Below are 23,410 nucleotides of genomic sequence, written 5' to 3'. Positions count from 1 at the left end.
TTAATTCACGAAGCCTCCCGTCGGAAGATTCCTGCCATTCTTCTCTCAACAGACGCGGCGAAGGCCTTTGACAGAATGGACTGGGACTTCCTATAAGGTGTGCTGGAACACTTGTGCATAGGTCCGGTAGCATTCCAGAGAATCCGGGCTCTCTATTCCATCCCCTCAGCTCGTGTGAAGATTAATGGGGACCTCTCTGAGCCTATCCAGATTTTGAATGGCACTCATCAGGGTTGTCCTTTATCCCCATTGGTATTTTTGCTATGTATGGAGGCCTTGGTGAGGGCCATTCGACAGAACAATCAGATTGCTGGGTTGACTGTGGATGCAAAGGAACATAAAATAGCTCTGTTTGCAGACGACCTTCTCGCTATAGTGACAAATCCTCTGACATCTGTCCCCAGTCTGCTGGCTGAGTTTGGGCGTTTTGGAACTCTATCAAATTTCAAGGTCAATTTATCTAAGTCAATGGCTCTTAACCTCACAATGGATCAAACTGGCCTCCGGGACGTGAAATCTGCTTCCCAATTTTCGTGGCATTCAACACAAATTAGATACCTTGGAGTAATGTTGTATAGAGATCTTTCCCAGATTTTTCATTCTAATTTTCCCCCATTACTAGCCAGACTTTGAGCAAATCTTCTTACCTGGCGCAATAAGAAGATTTTGTGGACGGGGAGGATAGCCATTATCAAAATGAACGTACTTCCTAGGGTGCTATATCTCCTGCAAACCCTCCCTATTGCGATCCCCCACTCTTGGTTTACTGCACTCCATCGTATAGTCAGGGACTTTATTTGGGCAGTTCATAGGCCTCATTTTAAGCACAAAATATTGTATAGAAATAAGCTCAGGGGTGGCCACAAATTGCCCCAGTTTCCATCATATTACCATGCAGTTTTACTTACAAGAATCATGGAATGGGGCAGGTCCTTGGATAGAAAAGAGTGGGTTGACATTGAGGCTGCATCTCTACCTACTTCTAGTCTGGAGCTGTCCTGGCTCCCAGGTTTTCCATCCTTATCCCACCCCCTTTTAGGCCCTACTGTTTCTTGCTGGCATCGTTTACATTCGCAACCACTTCTTTCTCCCATCACCTCACCTCTCACCCCTTTATTTGGAAATCCTAGTTTCCCTCCGGGAGTACCAAGTTTCACATTCCAGGTTTGGCGAGCGTCTGGGATTTCTAGGATAAGCCAACTATTGGATGCATCAAGCGTGTTGAGCTTCCCTTTGATTCAAGCTAATTGGGACTTACCAAAAAAGAGATTTGGAGATATCTTCAGATCAAGCACTTTTTACAGAGCCTCGGCCCCCTCATGGGTTATCATTGGGGAACTACTCCTTTTGAAAACATGTGTACCTCTCAATCGTACCCCACAAGATCTTGGTGGACCATACCTTTTCCACTAGGCCTAAATTCACTTGTGACTGGGAGATGGATCTGCAAGGTCTGGTGGGAGACGATGACTGGCCAGAGATTTTTAGAAATACATTTTCTAGCTCCTCAAATATGCTGGTGATGAAAACACATTATAAAGTCCTCTCCCGCTGGTACCGTTGCTCTAGCCTACTCGCTAAAATGTACCCAGGAGTCCCGAACACGTGCTGGAGGTGCAACAAGTGGGTGAGAACATCTTTGCATATTTGGTGGGATTGTCCCCTGCTCTGACCCTTCTGGAACAGGGTGAAAGAAACAGACAGTCTTTTTTATTCTCCAGGAAGATTTGCTCTCATGTCCAAGTTTTTGGTTGCTAAATCTCCTTCGGAGACCTCAGTCACAGTATAAAAAGACACTACTTAGACATATCTTAAGTGCCTCAAAGGCGGTTATCCCAGTACACTGGAGATCGGTTTCTATACACACTATGACTGAATGGTGTGCTCGTTTAGATCACTATATGTCTACTGATGACCTTATACTGTCCTTATCAAACTCTTGTCAAGATTTTACAACTATATGGTACCCATGGATGACTTATAGGGAATCAGACCACTATAAGTCATTGTGTAGAAATGAGGGTAGGGCTCGTGGAGATACCAGAATGGTTGCCAGCTAGTCCGCTTCCCCATATCAGTATGAGAAACAGTTTTAGTTTTAGACCTTTCTCCCTACTATTATATGGTAGAATTCTTCTTTCTTCCTATTCTTCATTTCCCTGGTATGGAGGTTTTTTCTCTTTTTTCCTCTTTCCCCCCTTTTTTCTTTTCCGTGTGCTATTTTTTATTTTATATTTTGGTTTTTGTGTATTTTCAATAATACCAATTGATTGTGATGATCTGTTTGTGGTTCTGTGTATATGCTATCTTTTTTAGGTGATACACTGTGCTGACTGTATATTGTTTTGGTATTCAATAAAAATTATTTGCAAAAAAAAAAAGGTAACAAAACAACCACTCATGAACAATGAATCCTAGGTAGATTTACCCCTAACTCCTATGTCATTAGTTTGTGCAGTCTTTAGTAGTGCTTTGGAATTGAGCAAAAAACAGCATTTGGTATAGTTAGTGTGAATTGCTGTAGAGAAGATCATATAAAATTTGCAATGGATTATTTAGTTTGAGTTATGCCCTACTGTATGTACCAGATATCTGATGGGTATGCGTTTGGCATCCCGGCGGTCTGGATGCCGACGCTTACCTTACCATGGGGAGTTAGGATTAGGCACTAGGGTATGCAGTCGGGAAGCCGGCGGACCTAATCCCGACTGTCATATCCCGGCGAGGGTTAAATGACCGGCGTCTAAATATAGACGCCTGTCATTTTACCGACACCGGGAGATCGGCGCCTGGCATCCCGATCGAAGGGATGCCGGGTGCCGCTGCGGACAGCCGCGTGGGGGAGGGTTAGGTTTAGGGCTCCAGGGGGGGACTTAGGGTTAGGCACACACCCGGGAGGTTAGGGTTAGGCTAGGGGGAGGGAGGGTTAGGGTTAGGCACCCCCCTGGGGGACGGCGGGGAAGGGGGGGTTAGGTTTAGGCACTTAGAGGGGTGATTAGGGTTAGGCACCGGGGGGGGGAAGGTTAGGGTTAGGCACCCTAAAGGAGAGTTAGGGGGTTAGAATTAGGTCAGTATACACTTACCTTCGACGATCGGGATTTCCTCCTCTGCCGGCCTCCTGCTGTCGGGATTCCAACCGCCGAGGCACAGGTCCAGAGATAAATCATACCGGTTCTAGAGGGAGGGTTAAGCACTAAGGGGGGAGGGTTAGGTTTAGGGTGTGGGGAGGGGGAGGTTAGGTTTAGGCACTAGGGGAGGAGGTTAGTTTCAGGCATGAGGGACGTTTAGAGTATGGAGAGGGGTAGGGTTAGCATACCAACCACTAAGTCGTTATGTTAACCCTGTCGGGATTCAGGCATCGGAATTCTGACCGCTTGTATCCCGTCTGTCGGTATTACATACTGATTCCATCTGATGTATGTACCCAATAACTGATGTATGTACCAAATAACTGCTCTATTAGCACATAACTGCTGTATGTACCAGAAAACTTCCGCAGGTACCAGATAACTGCCACATGTACCACGTAACTGATGTATGTAACAGGTAAACGCAGTATGTACTGGATAACTACTGTATGTACAGTACAAATAACTGCTGTATGTGCCAGATAACTGCCATAGGAGCAGGTAACAGATGTATGCACCAGATAAACGCTGTATGTACCACATAATTGCTGTATATACAGTACCAAATAACTGCTGTATGTACCAGATAACTGCCATAGGAGCAGATAAGTTATGTATGTACAAGATAAACACTTTATGTACCAGATAACTGCTGAATGTACATCACCAAATAACTGCTGTTTGTAACGGTTTTTGTTATTACTGTATAGACAATGTTGATATATTGCAGTGGATAAGGTTATTGTATATGCTCCGAAAGTAGAAGGCTATTATTATTTATCACCAGTTATTTATATAACATACACATATTCCACAGCGCTTTACAGAGAATATTTGGCCATTTACATCAGTCCCTGCCCTGCCCAATCTATGAGTGTGGGAGGAAACCAGAGTACCTGGAGGAAACCCATGCAAGCACAGGGAGAATATACAAACTCCATCAAGTTATGGCCATGGTTGAAATAGAACCCACAACCTCAGTTCTGTGAGGCAGTAATGCTAACCATTACACCAACCATGCTGCCCCATGTTATCATATGTCTCTAGGGCAATTATTGTGCAAATCTGTATGCCAAATTAATCAGTTTGTTAAGGAGTGTAGTGTTCTAGTAACTGCGGGCTTTATATAAGCCTTTTGGAGCATTTTTTTTTTAACATTAATTCAATCATAATCCTGGTTTAATGTGAAATTACCATTTGACTATTTCATTTTCATGTTTGGTCTGTGTGCTGTTTTCTTTTCTTTTTTTCCTGTAGCCTGTGTAGACAGAATATGTGTGTTGTTATTGGGATTGTTGATCTCAAGACCTCTTCTAGTTCCTTGTAGTTTTTTTCCATGACAAAAACTAAATATATGCTCTTAGGCTCAGTAATACACAGCATTTCCATATTACATACGGTAGTAGTGTGAGATAGTTGTTTCATTTGCTCCATAAGTTTGGCCATCCACCTTAAACACTTAAAGCCCAGCCCTTCATACCAGAGCTGAATGACTGATAATGTGATACATTAGCATACACTGGGGGTCTGTGTAGAACTAGAGTGCGGGATAATGATACTACAGATTTAATATCCAGATGCTACCATTGTGGTTTCCTTTTCTTTTTGGCAAATTATATTTAACAAATTTGTTATAGAGTACGTCACTTAGTTTCAGTAATTACAATTGCCCGCAGCTGCTTCTGATTTATTTATTTATTTTTTTGCAGTTAAATTGTGTTTGTGACTAGATCAGGAAAAATAATGTAGCTGCTGTTTGAGCTAGAAATATGATCTTGGAAATCTTGATGATGTGTCTATGACCTATAACCTTATGCAGTGTGGGACGTCTGTAACCCTAGTAGATGATGTGCAGTATGTGTTTGGGCATCAAATCTGTGCAATAGTGACACCTGCAGTTCAAGATCCACTTTTTAATGAGTACAAATAATTTCATATATGAAGTGCAGAGATAAAATACATTGTTTCACATAGCACTGATTGACCTCTGTAGCATTTTCAATTTAATAAAGTATTGCTTCTCTTCTCTGTTATGAAACCTAGTGAACAGATTGCAATCTCTGCAAGGACAATGGGGTAGATGTATTATAGCGGCTATAACGCTTCCCGCTTCGCCTCTGTACCGGGGCAAAGCAGGAAGCACTACCGATGAGATGTATGAACATCTCATCGGCCAGAGAGGGGGAGCGTTAACTCCCCCCTCCGGCGCTACCCATTAGAGATCACAGCGCATCAGCCTAGTTCTGATGCGCTGTGTCTCTGTCGCGGCCGGCTCCACTGAGCATGCGCGGGATCTCGCAAGTATCGAGAGATCCCCGTGTGGAGCCCTGGAGCCGGCAGCCACCGCAGCAGGGACAGCGCTGTCCCTGCTGTGGGGATAGGCTAGCGCCAGGCTGTAGCTGTCGATAACGACAGCTACAGCTGGCCGAACGGTCATGCGTTATGACCATTCATACATGGCCCTGCTGCTCGGCGCTGCTATCTTGTAGATAGCAGCGCCGATAATGACAGGGGCGCATAGTCATTTACCGCCCAGACCCCCGATCATACATCTTATACCGCTTCTAGGCTTCATACATCTCCCCCATTATGCTAAAATAACAATGACTACTGTAACATGTCCACTTGCAATGACATTTCTGGCAGTGTCATGCCGCGTATCCACTTGCCGATATAAATGACACCGTTATCGTTCAATCGCTCATGAATCGTGCATAAATCGTGCAGTATAATGACGGAAACGACCAGTGACGCGCGCTCCCGCTGGTCGTTTCCGACATCAATCATAGCCTGAACATGTCGGTCAATCTGCCGATTTCGACAGATTGGGCATGTTTAGGGATGAAGGAGGGTGTCTGCACTGTACGACATATCATTCAGTGTAGGCACTACAGGGGATGAGGAACGACTGATACGATTACAATGTTGTAATCGTACTGTCGTTCCTCTATCTGCTAGTGGGTACTCACCCTCACTGTGTATGGACTTACCGGTCTGATGTCTGTGCAGATAATAGCTGTTATCTGCTGATTTGTAAGCCAATCTCTTAGGCTAAGGACTTCTACATTTCCAATTAATTAGGGTTAAGTTGCACCTTAATGTTATACATATTTATTTAGCAATATATGTCATATGTTTAAGTCATAGAGAGCAATGTATGACACATAGCATTTTTAATGTGATGCATACCGCCACTCTTCGCAAGCATAATGGCGTTTACTTACGCCGTATGTTTGAAAAAGATCACAAAGGAAGGACAGAACCTGATGATGGGGGGAGACTTTAATGGGGTAGCTGATGAGACACTTGATAGACTTGGATCATCAGCCTCTTTATCATCATTGGGACCAGGGGGTGTGGGGCTATTGCTTTCGCTTAACAATCTATGTGACGTGTGGCAACTTTTTAACCCCACTGACAGGACACACTCCTATCATTCTCGAGTACACAGATCATTCTCTCGAATTGATTACATATTAGTGGATGATCATTTGATTCCCTCTGTACGTTCTAGTGATATCAATAGCATAGTCATATCGGATCATGTTCCGGTTTCTTTAGATATCCAAACTAAGTTTTCTGAGGTGTCACGTAAATTTTGGAGATTCCCATCTTTTCTTAGCCAATCGGATCACTTTAAACAATATCTCCAGTCCAAATGGATGGACTTCGTTGATGACAACATAGAACATTGGGAGGACTCAGTTCTCTTTTGGGAAACTTCCAAGGCGGTAATTAGAGGTCATATATTGGCTTATGAGGCTGGGAGGAGGCGGGAAAATCGGAGTAAATATGATGTATTACATGGTGCTGTGCATATGGCTTATATTAAATATGAGGCTGACCCTTCTGATGACAATTTTGAGGTCTACAAACAACATCGTCAATTATTAGAGAGTTTTCTGTTGACCAATGCTCGGACTCAGATAGATTATGCAAAAAAACGTTATTATAGATGGGGCAATAGATCGGGACGCCTATTAGCTAATATGGTGAAGGTGCATAATACTCGACACACTATTAAAACAATATGACACCCTATTACAGCTGCCCTTTTGCTATCTACAACTGATATAGTATCCACATTTCAAGATTATTATAAGTCTTATATACAGCTCCCCCAGAATTCCCTGCGTTACGTAGAGATCTGCTGAATGAGGCGGAGCTTCCGAAACTTACTTCAACCCAAAGGGATATTTTACTTCAAGATATTACAGAAACAGAGATTTCAGAGGTTATTTCTCACCTTCATAATAACAAATCTCCGGGCCCTGATGGTTTTGCAGGGGAATATTACAAGATGTTGCAACCCCAATTAGTTCCATTTCTTACTACCTTATTCAAGGGCATATTGGAAGGTCAATTACACTATCCAAACTTTAATGATGCATTTACCATAGTCTTCTAAGAACCCGGACTTAGTTACATCCTATAGACCTATTATACTTCTGAACCAAGACTTCAAAATACTGACCAAAATTATGGCCAATCGTCTTCAATTATTTTTGCCTGAAATCCTAACACACCATCAATTGGGTTTTACAAGGGGTAGGTTTTCGGTAAAGGGGGTTAGAACGGCCCTGGCAGCTATAGTGTCTCATTCTAGCTCCCGATCCCATTTGGAAGAAATGCTTTTGAGCTTAGATGCTGAAAAGGCATTTTATACAGTGTCGTGGAATCACTTGCTTAAAATTTTTGAACTACGAGATTTTGGTAGACCCTTTTCGAATTTATTTTGATTTTTATATCATGAACCGACCACTACGTTGATGATCAATGGCACCTGTAGCTCCTCCTTTACAATGATGAGGGGCACTAGACAAGGATGCCCTTTGTCACCAGTGTTACTTAACATTGCTCTAGACCCACTGCTGCGTGTTCTCCAGTCTTGGCCAGATTTTAAAGGTATTCGGATGGGTTCTCAAGAACTTAAAGTCCAGGCTTTTGCTGATGATTTATTACTCTATATTTCGGATCCAGAACAAACTCTACCAAAAATTTTTGATAAAATGTCAGATTTTGCAAAGGTTTCGGGTTTTAACATTAACTCAGACAAATCAGAGGCACTATTCTTGGGTCCTATAGTAAAACCACACTGGGGGGATTTATATCCGGTAGTATGGGTCCCTATTTCACTTAGATATTTGGGAATTGAATTACCTCGAAATATAGGGGACTTATATGATCTTAACATGAAATCACTTATTCGGGAGGTGGTGGGGGACTTGTCTAAATGGCGACACCTCATGCTATCATACTTGGGCAGAATCCATTTACTGAAAATTATATATTTCCCGAAATTGTTATATCCCCTACAGATGTAGCCGATTTTGCTTTCTCAGGAGGATGAAAAATCCCTGTATAAAACATTTAGGGAATTTATTTGGAAGAACAAACGACCTCGTATTGTCTTATTGAAACTCCAGCAAACTAGGGCTAATGGAGGGGTTAACTTACCTAACTTAAAATTATATAGTCATGCCGGAATCTTGAGATATATATACGAGATTGGATACACAAGACTGACCTATTTACTGACTCACAGATGGACCAACTTTTTTTACCTGACCAACACATATTGGCGTTCCTCCATTCCCATAGACAGGAGATTTCTGAGGATATTATTAATAATCCCTTACTGATGGTTACATGGAGAGTTTGGCAATACACTAGAAAACAAAGAAATTTAAATTCTCACCATTCTCTTTTTCTCCCACTACTACTAAACTTCGAGTTTCAAAACGGGGAGGCTTCAGCGCCCTTCTCGTCATGGCCAGATAGGGGAATACCTTATGTCCGGGCATTGGTCGACATCGAGAACTGTAGACCCTATCGAGTGGCGGAAATGATGAATACATATAATTTATCTCATTCCCACTCTTTGGCAATGTACCAAGCGCAGCATTATGTGAGCTCTATTATACGCGTTCTCTTTCCAGTAGATTGGTCCAATTCTTTGGACCTACTATTAAATAGACCTATGGGAGGCAGGGGAGTAATTTCCCTTCACTACAAAATTCTTCAGACTCCTTTAGATCATTCAAAAATCTCTACGGGATTATCCACTTGGTGTAGTGTCTTTCCCCATATCACTATGGAGGGTTTATTACGCTCATTCCTATATTCTCAACCAATACTTTCATCGAGCATGTATAAAGAGATGTTTTACAATATTTATCATAATGGGTATTTCTCCCCTCATCGCAGGTTCTTGATGGGATTGTCCGATAATAGTAACTGTGCTAAATGTGGGGCTTCTGAAGCAACTTTCACTCATTGTATGTGGGAATGTCCCCTTATACGTACATTCTGGTCATCGGTTAATAGATTTGCATCTAGATGTCTGGTTAGTTACCTCCCATTGTCAGCGGAGTGGGTGATTTTGGGTATTTTACCACCACATGTTTCGGGTACGAGAGATAGTAAAAAATTATTATTGATTATATCTGCGGTGGCTCGTAAATGTATATTACAGAGATGGACCCATGCAGATCCCCCGTCGGTTTCTTTATTTAGGGCTAAATTATTTTTTGCTTTTCAAATGGATTGGCTAGAAACTACACTACATAAGGAGGCTAAGACAGCAGATTTTTTTCAATTGTGGGAAGACTTTATAGACTCCCTTACGGTGGAACTACGAAGTCAAATTCATTTATGCTTTAGACATACCTCTTGGTATGAAACAAGAATTTTACAAGACGATCCGCCTATTGTGCTTCCTACCACAGGTTAAGAGTGAACCTGTCTCTAGTCAGATTTCGGATATTTTATTATCTTTGGGGGGGGGTGTCGGCCATGTCTAGATTATTTTAAGGAATATATGTTTTATTCTGGTTCTGCTCAACGAAGAAAATGATATACATATTATTGATCTTATACTATTTGTCTGTTATTGCCATTAATGAATCTTTTTTCTATGTATTACTTGCCAATACTATCAACCGATGTATCTTTGTTGTATTATTGCTCTGATGAATAAAAGAAATTTAAAATCACAAAGGAAGGACAGCTCTCCCGGTAAGAGCTGTTCTTTGTGACAGAAGGTTTCTGGATTTAGGACCCAGGAGTCAGTCTGTGCGTGCATCGAACATTGCTTGGAACAATGCAAATAGAAGCCCAGAGGCTTCTACTGGGTAACACCATCTAAAGATGACATTGCACATTGCATCCAAGCCCCGGAATGTATCGCATACCAGAGCTTAGTGCATATGCGGTAAGCGGCCAGACCTCCAAGAACTTCAAAAACTGCTTTGTTACATCCCGCCCATAGTCATTGATTTGCCTCACTAACTATAAAATGATGACACTGATGAAATTTAGTTTAGATCCCTTCTTTATGATTGTCTGCCTGCATCCCAGATGCTACTTACTGTACCTGTATTACACAGTAAGCGAAACAGTGCAGGTAAAGTATAATGAATTATTTAAATAAAAATATTTCTAAAATACAGACATTATATAGTCCAGCAACAATGGGGGATATGTAGAGTTAGCTATAATATTAATAAAGTGTTTGCGCGTGAGCGAAATAAATTGTGGGTCCCAGGGACCCCTCACTTTGAAAAATTGGGGTCATACACCACTTTATCTGGGTCCCGTCACGTATTATGGGGGTTAAGGGCAGGCAGGAGATGGAAAAGTGTTGGGGGGTATAGCAGTTGGGGTAAAGCTGGGGGTAAAGGCAGGGAGGAGTTGGGGTAGAGCTGCAGCTAGAGGGGAGTAAGGGCAGGCAGGGCTGGGGCCAGGGACGGGTAAATGCACACATTTGTTGAGACAGTGCTGGGGGGCAAGGAGAAGGTTATGGACAGGCAGTGCTGGGTGTAGGGAGGGGGCAAGGGTAGATAGTAGCTAGGACAGAACCTGGGGGGGGCAAAGAGGGGGTTAGGGGAAGTGCCAGGTCAGGATAGCAGTTGGGACAGCACTGGGGGTAGAGAGGGGGCAAGTGTAGATAGCACCTTTGGCAGTATGGGAGGTAGTGGGGGGGAAAGAGTTGTTAGCAGCTAGGGCAGTACTGGGGACAAGGAAGAGGTCAGGGGGCAGGCAATACTGGGGTTAGGGTGGGATAAGGTTAGATAACTAGGGCAGTACTAGGGGGTAAGGAGGGGGTTAGGGGAAGGTAATACTGGGGGCAGTACTTGGATTAGGGAGGGGGTTAGCATTGCAGCTGGGACAGAACTGAGGGTAAGGATAGACAGCACATTGGGTACAGTTGATGTAGTTATCAGTCCTCCGAATGCACCCTCCTACTGCCCCTATGTAGGAGTGGTACCTTAAGTAGCGGCTCTCGGGCAGTATCTTCTGCATCCACAATGTCTGGCTGGCTGGGTACAGCGATATGGCGTGGTGTCTGCCAGCAGACTAGTCTAGTGTTCCTGGTAGGAGCAGCTTAGTCCGTGCTGGTGTGGGACTCAATTATTGTGCGCGGTGTTTGGCCGGGGGGGCGCCGCGCGGTGATTGGCCGGAGGGGACGCCGTGCAGTGATTGGCCGGAGGGGACGCCGCGGCGGTGATTGGACGGAGGGGACGCCGCATGGCGATTGGCCGGAGGGGACGCCACGCGGTGATTTCCCGGAGGGGATGCCGCCATGCAGGGATTGGCCAGGGGAGAAGCCAGACATGCAGGGATTGGCAGGTGAGACGGCTGCAGCACACACAGCGCTAGCACGTCCTGCGGGACCCGACCAGTTTTTAAAACTGGGTCCCCAGGTTGCTGTAGCACGTAAAAACGCGCTATAGTGCGTATTTTGCGAACCCTGTTAATAGCGAATGACATTATTATTATCATTATTAATGTCATTACTACCAATGATATCGTTCTGTCAGCTCCAGCAAGGCTCACTTACTCTGGGCTGGAGTTTTGCTGACACTATATAATTGCCATCAATTATTAGCTATTCAGAAATGTCTTCGCAGACTATTCAGCTGAGGCTTTGTTAAAAGTGCAAGATAAGCAGAGAGAGAATACACATTGAAAAGCAAGTTATGTAGGGAATGTTCTTACTTTGTGTGTCCCCTGTACTCTTCTGTATGTCCTTAACCTTAATCAGAACCGTTTAATAGTGTAAACTACATGACATGTATAAAGGAGTGTCTGATTATCGCACCTATGCAAAGTTGTGTTACACATACAGTTTATGAATATTTAGAACCTAGAATTGTTAAGGGATTTATAGGAGGGAATGGGGCTAGACTGTTACAGGGTAGTAAAGCTATCACTGAGCACAATACCTTTGGGCATTACATTTTTGTCCACCAAATGGAGTTAATAATCGAGGCACGTGCAGGGTGCCTGGTGCCACAATGTGACTTGCAGCACAACTGGTTAAGTCACTTTATTTGCATGCTTGTTGACAAAAGGAGTAAGTTGTGAGATGAAAATATTCAGGTGAAAGAGGGATTGTTATTCCCATTTCAGATTTATGGGACTATTTATGAAAGCTGTTTTTGATTTAGAAAGGGTTTCTCCCTATTCAGTATATCAAGTGCTGTTGTGGTGGCGATACCTGCAGAATGTTTAACATAGGAAGTCTGATGGTGAAAGCAGGAAATATTAGTAGAAAAAAATGCTTTTTTATTAATATAAAACATTTTTCAATTGGAATTGATGCAAAAATGTGATTATATTTTTTACATATATTATTTTTTTTTTTTTAACAAGTGGAACTAGAAGCCAAAGTCATAGCTTACAGTTCCACTGAACATATGTGATCTGGCAAGTCGGTTCACACATGCACTGATGCAGCAAGACTGGCCAGCAAAAAGGTAATACATCTATTACCACTCCCTGGCACTGTCGTCGGGCAGGGCTGGGTTAAGAGCCACATGGGCCTGGGCTGAAAATGATCAAGGGCCTATTGTGAGAAGTGGAGGAGGTGTGACCCATACTTGCCTACTTTACCAATTTGGCCGGGAGCCTCCCGAAAATCGTGTGGTGCTCCCGGCCCCCCGCAAAAAAGTAGGTAATTCTCCCACCCGGCCGCCGACCCTCCGGATCTCCCCCTCGAATCCCGGATGAACCCCCAAAGCGGGGGGGGGGGGGGCGGTGAAGCGATTTGTGCTGAATCTCGTCATCATGACCCCGCCCCCTGCTTCACAATGCCGAAAATCTCGCCTTTTGTTAGCGGGGGCGAGACCAAATGACGCGATTCAGTGCCCACGCTCCGCCCCCATTGCCATGTAGTATCATCGGCCACGCCCCTTCTACCGCACCACGCCCCCCTGCTTGCCCGACCCGGCTGCCCCCTCTCGGAGGGGCTGCCAGAATGTCGGCAAGTATGGTGTGGCCAGTGCCATGTGGGCGTGTACACCTCCTACACTATCTGCCCCAATGTAAATATGTAAAAGTTGAAAAAATGCATAATTTTGTGAGGAAAATATAAATACACTTTTAAGTACTTTAAGAGTACTTATTTATTTGATTTATGGCCAACTATGTGGTTATCATCATGCTGCCATGATGCTGGGCCTATTTTTATGTGGAGGCCTGGACCTGTAGTCTCATCCGCTCTATGGTTAATCTGCAGCCTGGTATCTCTCAGATAGGGTGGGATGTGCTAAAAGGAAAATGTGGCAGTTTTCTGAATTTCACTGCATTTTCCATATGTACCAAGCCCCGGAATGCGATACATCTTCAGATGGTGTGGCCCAAGTGAAACATATGGGCTTCTTTTCACGTTCTGCACTAGTGTCCCCTGTGGCGTGCAGGTCATTCTCCATATGTGCAGAAAGACGCCAGATGGACTTCTGGATCATAGACCTGGAAGTGTCTCTATCGCAAAGGACAGCTCTTATCGGGAGAGCTGTCCTTTGCACATTCCTAGGTCCATACCAGCGTTATTAATGCCAATATGTACCCGAAAAGTGGCGATATGTACCGCATTGAAAATGCGATGCTTAGTACATCCCACCCTTAGTTTAGTGATATTTGAGCAAACTGCAGACAAAACAGAATTTCTACCACTGCAAAAGAAAAACATAATAATGAATAACATAGTCCAAATAAAAATAAATGTTTAGTAGCCAAGGATATTTCAATAAATGTAGAGTATTTTGGGGTTGCCGTATAAAAAAATGAAGCAGTGTTTTTTTCAAATTGACTCTAAGGGGTATACTTACTAAAGTGAGAGTTTTCAGAAATGGTGATGTTCCCCATAGCAACCAATCAGATTCTACTTAACATTTATCTAGCACCTTCTAGAAGATAATAGCTAGAATCTGATCTCTCACTTTAGTAAATTTACCCCTAGTTCTTGAGATAAAGGATGCCCTCAAGTAATAGGGAGCTTAGCCATAACGCATGCATATAGGAATCTATTGGAATATTCTAGAAGGTGAGACACTCGAATATTCTGAAGTTGCCCACACACATAGCGATATTTTACCTGATCTGGCCAATTCTGAACGCATCGGAATGACAGATCGTGTAAAATATGCCAAAATCATGAGGAAATTGTGAGTCCCCACAGGTGGCACATCGCATCTTCAGATCTGCCGTGCTGTAGGGCAGATCTGACAATCTAGGACACGATGCACTGTGACAGTCTGACTGCAGGAGAGATCGTTTGAAGCAGTGGCGTAAGTTCATCCCAGATGCCCGGAGGCAAGTTATAATTTGGTGCCCCCTCACCCCGAATATGTGACCATGTTTCTATTAGGCATATTTACTAAAGTAAATTTGCTGGATATCCCCCCAAAACACCCTTTTTTTGGATGTGTCTCGCTGGCATAAGTAGCTGCTGAGGAGCAGTACACCAATGAGCAGGTACAGGCCATATAGATGGATGGAAGCGGCAACCGATGGTCTGATATAGAGCCTTCCACTAGTATATGGTTATGGTAGCTTCTCAGGTGCCGGGAAGAGGTGCCATGTATTGAGCAGCCGTGATTGTACACTCCGGGTACATATTTGCAGACCTATTTTGGTGAATATATTGTGGACGATGGAGGAGGTGCCCCTTCAGTGCTGGCGCCCGGCGGCAGGTGCCTCTATTGTCTCCCATAGTTCTGCCCCTGGTTTGAAGATTGGACACCAAATCGTGTGCAGATCTTGTAGAGATCATGTGCAGAGCTGCCGGGGAGAGTTTCAAGGGAAATCGTACACAAATCGTACACATCGGCGGATCGTGTGCACATCGGTATGTGTGTGGGCACCTTAAGTGTTTACTCCGCAATAATTCTAGAATATTCCCCCTCTGTATATAAGTGATTGGCCACCCAACCAGCAGTCAGTTGACAGTTGTCTATTGTGTTTTTCTTGTTTTCACCTTTGTATTTGAAAAATCTGAGCTAATCTAGCAAATCGGATGTCATATTCAGAATCAGTACCACAAAGTTACCCCAAAATTACTCTAATATGATTGGCAATTGGCATTTGGTTATCAGTCAAATTTCAGACATAATGGGCCTAATTGAGAGTTGTACCCTATGCCGATATTTCTGCAGTTGAGCGATTATTGGTAAATTGCGCATGCCTTTAAGTTGCACTGCAAATGCACCAAAGTACATTACCTTAGTCACTTGCAGCGACTATTTACCTGCAGTGTGATTGACGGTCAGGGGGTGTTTGGTGGAAGTAAAAGAGAGTGAGGGAGTGACAGCAAAGAATGCAGACGTGTTGCTACCATTTCGGGGTTATCCTACATCTGCGATCCTGTATGCAAGAAAAATGTCTCTGGCTTCTCACTTCCCGCTCTGTACGACCATATGGTTACTCAGAGCACCAATAATCGCATGCTCTGCGACTGACGCTGCACCATTGTATGCAGATGCTTGGGTTTGCAAAACCGCAGGTGGGCGTCTCAATACAATCCTTGGCGTCTGCAATTACACAAATGCAGAAGTAGTCGTACAACTCTGAATTATCCAAAAGTTTTTCACTCATATAAATAAATATTTAAAAAGGATATCTGCGCTGTGTGTCCATCTTCCCACTCTTGGGGTTTAGGCTAGGGGTCGCAGAAAGTTTAGGAATCTAAGAGGTTAATATCTTTGGCGTATCTATAATGGGTGGAGGATGTGCAGTACTCACGGGCCCCTGGGTCCAGGAGGGCCCACACCGCATACCCTGCACCAATTATTAATACTTACTTTGAGTCCCCCATCAGTGCTGCAGTGACAGTGCAAATCAACAGAAAAAGGATGTGTGGCCATTTTCCTGGATATTTGCACATGTGCAGTAGGTGTGTCTCTGGGACCTGTGCATGTGCAGTAGGTGTGTCTCTGGGACCTGTGCATGTGCAGTAGGTGTGTCTCTGGGACCTGTGCATGTGCAGTAGATGTGTCTCTGGGACCTGTGCGTGTGCAGTAGGTGTGTCTCTGGGACCTGTGCATGTGCAGTAGGTGTGTCTCTGGGACCTGTGCATGTGCAGTAGGTGTGTCTCTGGGACCTGTGCATGTGCAGTAGGTGTGTCTCTGAGACCTGTGCATGTGCAGTAGGTGTGTCTCTGGGACCTGTGCATGTGCAGTAGGTGTGTCTCTGGGACCTGTGCATGTGTAGTAGGTGTGTCTCTGGGACCTGTGTATGTGCAGTAGTTGTGTCTCTGGGACCTGTGCATGTGCAGTAGGTGTGTCTCTGAGACCTGTGCATGTGCAGTAGGTGTGTCTCTGGGACCTGTGCATGTGCAGTAGGTGTGTCTCTGGGACCTGTGCATGTGCAGTAGGTGTGTCTCTGGGACCTGTGCATGTGCAGTAGGTGTGTCTCTGGGACCTGTGCATGTGCAGTAGGTGTGTCTCTGGGACCTGTGCATGTGCAGTAGGTGTGTCTCTGGGACCTGTGCATGTGCAGTAGGTGTGTCTCTGGGACCTGTGCATGTGCAGTAGGTGTGTCTCTGGGACCTGTGCATGTGCAGTAGGTGTGTCTCTGGGACCTGTGCATGTGCAGTAGTTGTGTCTCTGGGACCTGTGCATGTGCAGTAGGTGTGTCTCTGGGACCTGTGCATGTGCAGTAGGTGTGTCTCTGGGACCTGTGCATGTGCAGTAGGTGTGTCTCTGGGACCTGTGCATGTGTAGTAGGTGTGTCTCTGAGACCTGTGTATGTGCAGTAGTTGTGTCTCTGGGACCTGTGCATGTGCAGTAAGTGTGTCTCTGAGACCTGTGCATGTGCAGTAGGTGTGTCTCTGGGACCTGTGCATGTGCAGTAGGTGTGTCTCTGGGACCTGTGCATGTGCAGTAGGTGTGTCTCTGGGACCTGTGCATGTGCAGTAGGTGTGTCTCTGGGACCTGTGCATGTGCAGTAGGTGTGTCTCTGGGACCTGTGCATGTGCAGTAGGTGTGTCTCTGGGACCTGTGCATGTGCAGTAGGTGTGTCTCTGGGACCTGTGCATGTGCAGTAAACTCTTAATCCACCCCTGGTTAATCTATACTAATATTATAAGAACATTGTGTCTGTCTGTTCAAAGTTGGCGCAAAAAAACTGAACCGATTTTCCTACAAACGGCATCATTTTGATTAATCTCGTTTCGTCAAGATAAAGCTGAGCAATAACAAAAACAACATTTATTGACATTATCAGTACAAGAGATAGGTGTGGCACCATGTGCGCGGCTGGTAAGGGGTGAGAGAGAAGTGCTTTGGGCCTGCGTTCACTTGAATGTTCACAGATACGATTTCATCATGGACGAAGCCATGGGAAAGCTGTATACAAAATATTAATTATAATTGTTTAAAAATAATTAATTTTAAATCTGGCTGGCATGACTTGCTGAGAATCCTGGAAACTGAATTAAACCAGATCAGAGGGCCTGATTCAGCGTGGATCGCTATTGCAATAGCGTACGAAGACGGCTGATGGTTGCGTACTGCGCGTGCATATGCACCGCAGTGCGCGTGAGTGAGTTATCATTGCGATTGCTTTGCGATCATTCACGGAGATACAAAGCCATAGCCGGGTGAGTGACGTCAGGTCAGCGTTTGTTGGTGGTGACAGGGGAGTAGTCGGGGAAACGCAGATGTGCCTGTCGATTTGAACGCTGTTACCTGGCCGTGCATAAATTAGCCACTGCGATGGAATACACAGCTTGAGTACTCACTGTGTGCGCGTGGTTAGTAATTTCTGAGTAAGGTCTGACCTGTTGTAATTGTGTGTGAGTGGCCGATGTTACTCGATGTCCCGATGTATACGCAGGACTGCAAGGTATTGCGGATGTGAGATAGCAGTAGTGGGCGTCTCTATGCTGGCTGTGCGACGGCATGGCGATAGCATTCATTATCGTATGTTCGCACAAGATCTGCATGTGTAATCGCAGCGCGATCGCAATATCGATCCGTAATGAATCGGGCCCAGAGTCAGTATTTCTGCCTCTGTTAAATACTTGCCTTATAGTTTAAAACAAGAAACATTTAGTTTTAGGACTTATTTAACATTAAATTACAGTATTATGTATATTTCAGCCAAATAGAACTTTTTTTTATTTTGCATCTAATTGTGTTATTTTCTTTTTTGAAAATAGGGAGTATGATGTAAACAAAATTAATTACATGTATGCCCAATTTGTGACAAACACCATGGAGCCGCTCAACATACCCAATGTCACTAAGGACAAGCGATTTTCATGGACAGTAAGTAAACACTTATTTAAAACATTTAATTAATAAATGCTTATCTCTCTTTTCTGTTAAGTTTATTTTGTATGTTGTGTTTTTTACATTCAAATGTAAAACATGATTGCTATTGGTAAAAAAAATTGCTATACGTTTTATTATTATTATTATTATTATTATTATTATTATTATTATTATTATTATTATATAATAATAATAATAATAATAATAGTAGTAATAATAATAATAAACCATTACTGCAACATTAACCAATAATAGCAATTTTCAAGGCATTGTATTGACAGTCTGTGGTGACTGAAAGCAGAAAGTAAATGAAATGATTTCTATTTACATTATGGTTCTACTCAACACAAAATATTCATGTTTTGTTAGTACACCTAAATATGTATATAACAATTATTATTCTGTAAAAACTAATAAAGAGAAGAGGCACCTAATGGTGAAGTATATTAGCACAATAAGTAGTGCACTGAGGGGCCTATTTATTATTAATCCATTCTGCTGCTTTTTTGCATGTTTAAGGGCAGAATTAAGTATCCCTTAAATGAATTAATAGATAAAGGCATTTCCTGCATTCCGTTTGCCAGCCCTCACAGCAGCCATCCCCACAGTGTTGTGTGGGAACGGTATGTAACCTGATACGCAAAGTGAAGCTGTGCGCATCTTACATGTGTGAGATAACGTAGCCTCAGTGGGACAGCCCTGCAAGAAAGATATCTTGGGATCCCCCTCCGGTGGGCTACAGTCACTTTACTTCTTACTGAACACTGGGATCGGCTTTTATTGGAGCCTGTGTTTCCAGAAATTTAAATGAATACACTTGAGCAATATGCGGCAATAAGGATTTTTAATTTTCTAGGCCTGTGCTCATATTATAATAAATATGCCCCTGATAAACATGATACTGAGAGACTGCATACCAAGTATAAAATGTATATTTATTACTGCAATACATCGTTTTCTACTTCTACTTCAGACTCAGCCTACAGATATATATTTATATAGGAAACAAAGTTCTTTGTAACTTCAGTTTATGTAGTAATTTCTGGACCAGTTGGTTCAAAATCCACAATGTGCACCTGGCACCTTCACATAACTATAATGTATTGCTGTGTTACATACCTTAAATACATGTCAGTGGCAAACGCAGGATTTCCAGAGGAGGGTTTCCAAATGCTTAATTTTAGAGCGAGTGTGGCCATTCCATGAAGAGGGAATAATTAGCACTTATCCAGCTTTAATAATCATCAAAAAAGTGTATTGTGTTTCATACATAGTGTATTTTGTGTATTAATTCCAGCATATACAGGACCAGTGATCACAGTAACCCATTATATGTGTCATACATAGTGTATTGTGTGTCATAATTCCAGCATATACAGGACCTGTGATCACAGTAACCCATTATATGTGTCATACATAGTGTATTGTGTGTCATAATTCCAGCATATACAGGACCTGTGATCACAGTAACCCATTATATGTGTCATACATAGTGTATTGTGTGTCATAATTCCAGCATATACAGGACCTGTGATCACAGTAACCCATTATATGCGTCATACAAAGTGTATTATGTGTCATAATTCCAGCATATACAGGACCAGTGATCACAGTAAGCCATTAGATGCGCCAGTAGGCCATCCTGCCTGAGCTGAACGTATTTATTTTAGACGTGAGCACCATTCCAGACTATTGGAGCAAGTCCGGGAGCCTGGAGGAGCAGCAGAAGAACCTAGCACTGCTGTGGACATATATGTACATATTGGGCTCTATAGCAGTGCATCTTTAACAGTGCATGTTTTCCAGATCTTCTAGTTGGTCACTGGTTATTTATTACTGGCTGATACATGTTAAAAGACCACATGTGGTGCTAATTATTTCATTTGTGATACTGAGAAGAACATGCAGCACTAGTAACAATCTATTATATTACTATTTCTATTGTGGTCATGGTGTGGGCTGGGGAGGGGGGTTTCCAGGCAGACGGAAACCCCCCCGGCGTTTGCCTATGCATGTTTACTGTATATGCTGTTAGATAGATGGATGCCTCTGCTGCTACCAATGATAAATATTACCCTAGCTAGCATGATCTAAGCCAGGAAGAAACTGCTTTTATATACAGTTAGGAGTATATTTACTAAATGTCGATTTAAAATTGCTAAAAACCGATCAACATCGATGTTATGTTTCTGAGGCTAAATCACACATTTACTGTACTAACAGACAATTTATGATTTGCTTTATCAAATATTAGTAAATGTGTGATTTAGCTCCAGAAACAACATTAATGTTGATCGATTTTTATCGAGTTTAAATTAAGGGGACTATTTATCATTGGTGGCAGCGGAGGCCCCTAAAAGTAATAATACTTATTGTCTCATATTGCAGCAATTTGTAATTCGTCTTTTTTGGGCTCTTAATCAATGCAGCCACACTGGGACAACTTATCCAATAAGCAGCTGTCTCGGTGAATGCAAAACCGATATCTCCTATATTAAGCATATGATAAATAGCGATACTTGTTCAATTATGTAGAAACTGCTGATTCTGCGTGATTAAAGAGGCATTTAAAGTCGATAGATAGGCCCCAATCCTGAGTTATCTCTGTCCTGCATGCTACGCATACAGAAGAGAGCATCTCTATGGGTAAAAGTAGAAGTCACATATGGGCCTCTGAATGAATGGTATCCATGACTTGTCATGTCATACAATTTAATGAATACAATTATATCTGGGATTTTTGACAAAGTAAAAGATGTCTCTGACCTGCACCTAGGCTGTTGGTGGCAGAATGTCAGGGGTGCCAGGTTGTTCTGCAAGTTCCCAACAGCAGTTTGTTCTTTAGTATTTTCTATTTCTTTTGTTTCTTATATGAAATGTGTACTTCTGTTGGAACTGAAAAAGCAGGTATTTATGACTACCCCACCAGTATAGGATAACTATTGAATTACTGGTAGAATATTCGGCCAATGTAGGTTGTAGTTATGGACTCTGCATCAGTTGCAGGTGATGAGGCCAGAGCAAAAGCAGTATAGGGAGACATACACACAAATATAATATATATATATATATATATATATATATATATATATATATATATATATATAGTATTTATGCACATAATTATTATTAATAAATATTATTATTATAATATTTTATTTTCTTTATATGGCACCACAAGGCATCCGCAGTGCCTTACAAAGTTCATAAGCAGAAACAGTATGAACAAAACAACTTACAGTACAGAACATTGCAGATCATGGACAAGGTTTAAAAACATTGCTGGAGCAACAGTCATACGAGTCAAATAAGCAGTGGGGCAGCAGACCCCAAAGGTTTGGTGCAGTTATAGCAGGTGGGAAGGTATAAGTGAGGGAAAGAAAACACATATGGGAAGAGGGCCCTGCTCGTGAGAGCTTACAATCTACACCTGAGCTGACATAGGCGCTGAGATACTGAACTGTAATGCCACCCTTGTAGAATATATGGAAAGAAACCCTTCAGAACCATTCTCCAAGGGGGTATGCTGCATTGCTACCGTATGTTATGTCTTTAATAAAACTCTAGTAAGTCATGCCACCTCCCAGCTGATGTGTATGAACAGTGTTGAGAAAACTGAAACATTAACGCTCACTCAGATTTACTCTGGTGCAATTTTGTAAATCACATGTTTTTTTTTTGGTATTTTTAGTGCTGTTTGGAAACCATGAAATATTCTTAACCCCATACCGCATGTAGAATAGCATGTTTTTATACCGCAATCCAAACTATTTTTATATATTTATTTACACGTATCTAATGTGGTTACAGGAGGCCTGGTGTAAATGTGCATCATGATGAGGATGATAACAGAGCACTATATAGACACTGGCTGCTTATGTATTGATCCCACAGTGTTTATTTAAATGCATAAAAAAAATATTCTTATTAGATTCATAAAGCTTCAGATAGATGTTGTGATGTTTGCATGTCATTACATTTCACATGGACACTGTCTAGAAGACACTGATATTGTTTTTGTTTATGACCATTCATTTACATTACATTGTGTACAATAAGCATAATGAAACTTTCGCACTTACTGTTAACTCTATCAAGCCATATCTTGGGCTGCAAGTACACTAGAAGTACTTGCATGCCTGCAGCCTGACTGATGCAGAAACACTGCTGTGTTTTGAGCTGGACTATCTTGAGATACATGCACACTCCACATACCCGCATAAGAATTTTTATGTATACATTAAGGGCACCAAAAGCTTGAACTCTAATTAAGGCCCTACTGTAATTTTTTTTTTATTTTTACAAATGCAATCGTAGTTATGAAGATGTCACTCTCTTGTTTTCTTTTTTTTTGTTGCTTGCGGGTGATTTACGAAATACACCTTCCAGAGAAGACTCTGTTTATGTTGGGAGTCAGTTGGGGTCTGTGTGGTCTATGTAACATGAACTACCTTTTGACTGCAAAATGTTGTATCGCCAGAATTTAACATAGACCATCTGTGAGATGTTCTACCAAGAGAGGTCTCCCTTGCCAAGTATTAAACAGCATTTGCCAGCATCGAAAGACTTCTTTGAGTAGTTAATTAGTGCTCATGCCCCCTACTGGGCCTTGCATGAGCCAATTAGGCTATACAAGCCCAGTGAGTTTTGCACCAGTATCTGTACTGAGCTTGTGTTAGAGTAAATATCACGCATGCACAGTAATAATGAGAAGATTTTGGA

General features: G+C 42.7%; 1 protein-coding gene across 2 annotated transcripts in view; it reads left to right on the top strand.

Annotated features, from left to right (window-relative positions):
• Nucleotides 1-23,410, top strand: part of PDE5A (phosphodiesterase 5A) — a 198,272-nt gene that overhangs the window by 98,748 nt on the left and 76,114 nt on the right. For both annotated transcript variants that reach the window (XM_088452221.1, XM_088452220.1), the window contains exon 8: nt 18,574-18,682. In XM_088452221.1, coding sequence (XP_088308347.1) covers nt 18,574-18,682 — 109 coding nt within the window. The remainder of the gene's footprint in view (nt 1-18,573; nt 18,683-23,410) is intronic.

Source organism: Taudactylus pleione, unplaced genomic scaffold (genome assembly GCF_031769625.1).
Source record: "Taudactylus pleione unplaced genomic scaffold, aTauple2 ptg000036l, whole genome shotgun sequence".
In the NCBI taxonomy this organism is placed as follows: Eukaryota; Metazoa; Chordata; class Amphibia; order Anura; family Myobatrachidae; genus Taudactylus; species Taudactylus pleione.
The sequence above is the reverse complement of the archived record's forward strand: the minus strand, read 5'-3'. Positions and strand labels throughout refer to the sequence as shown.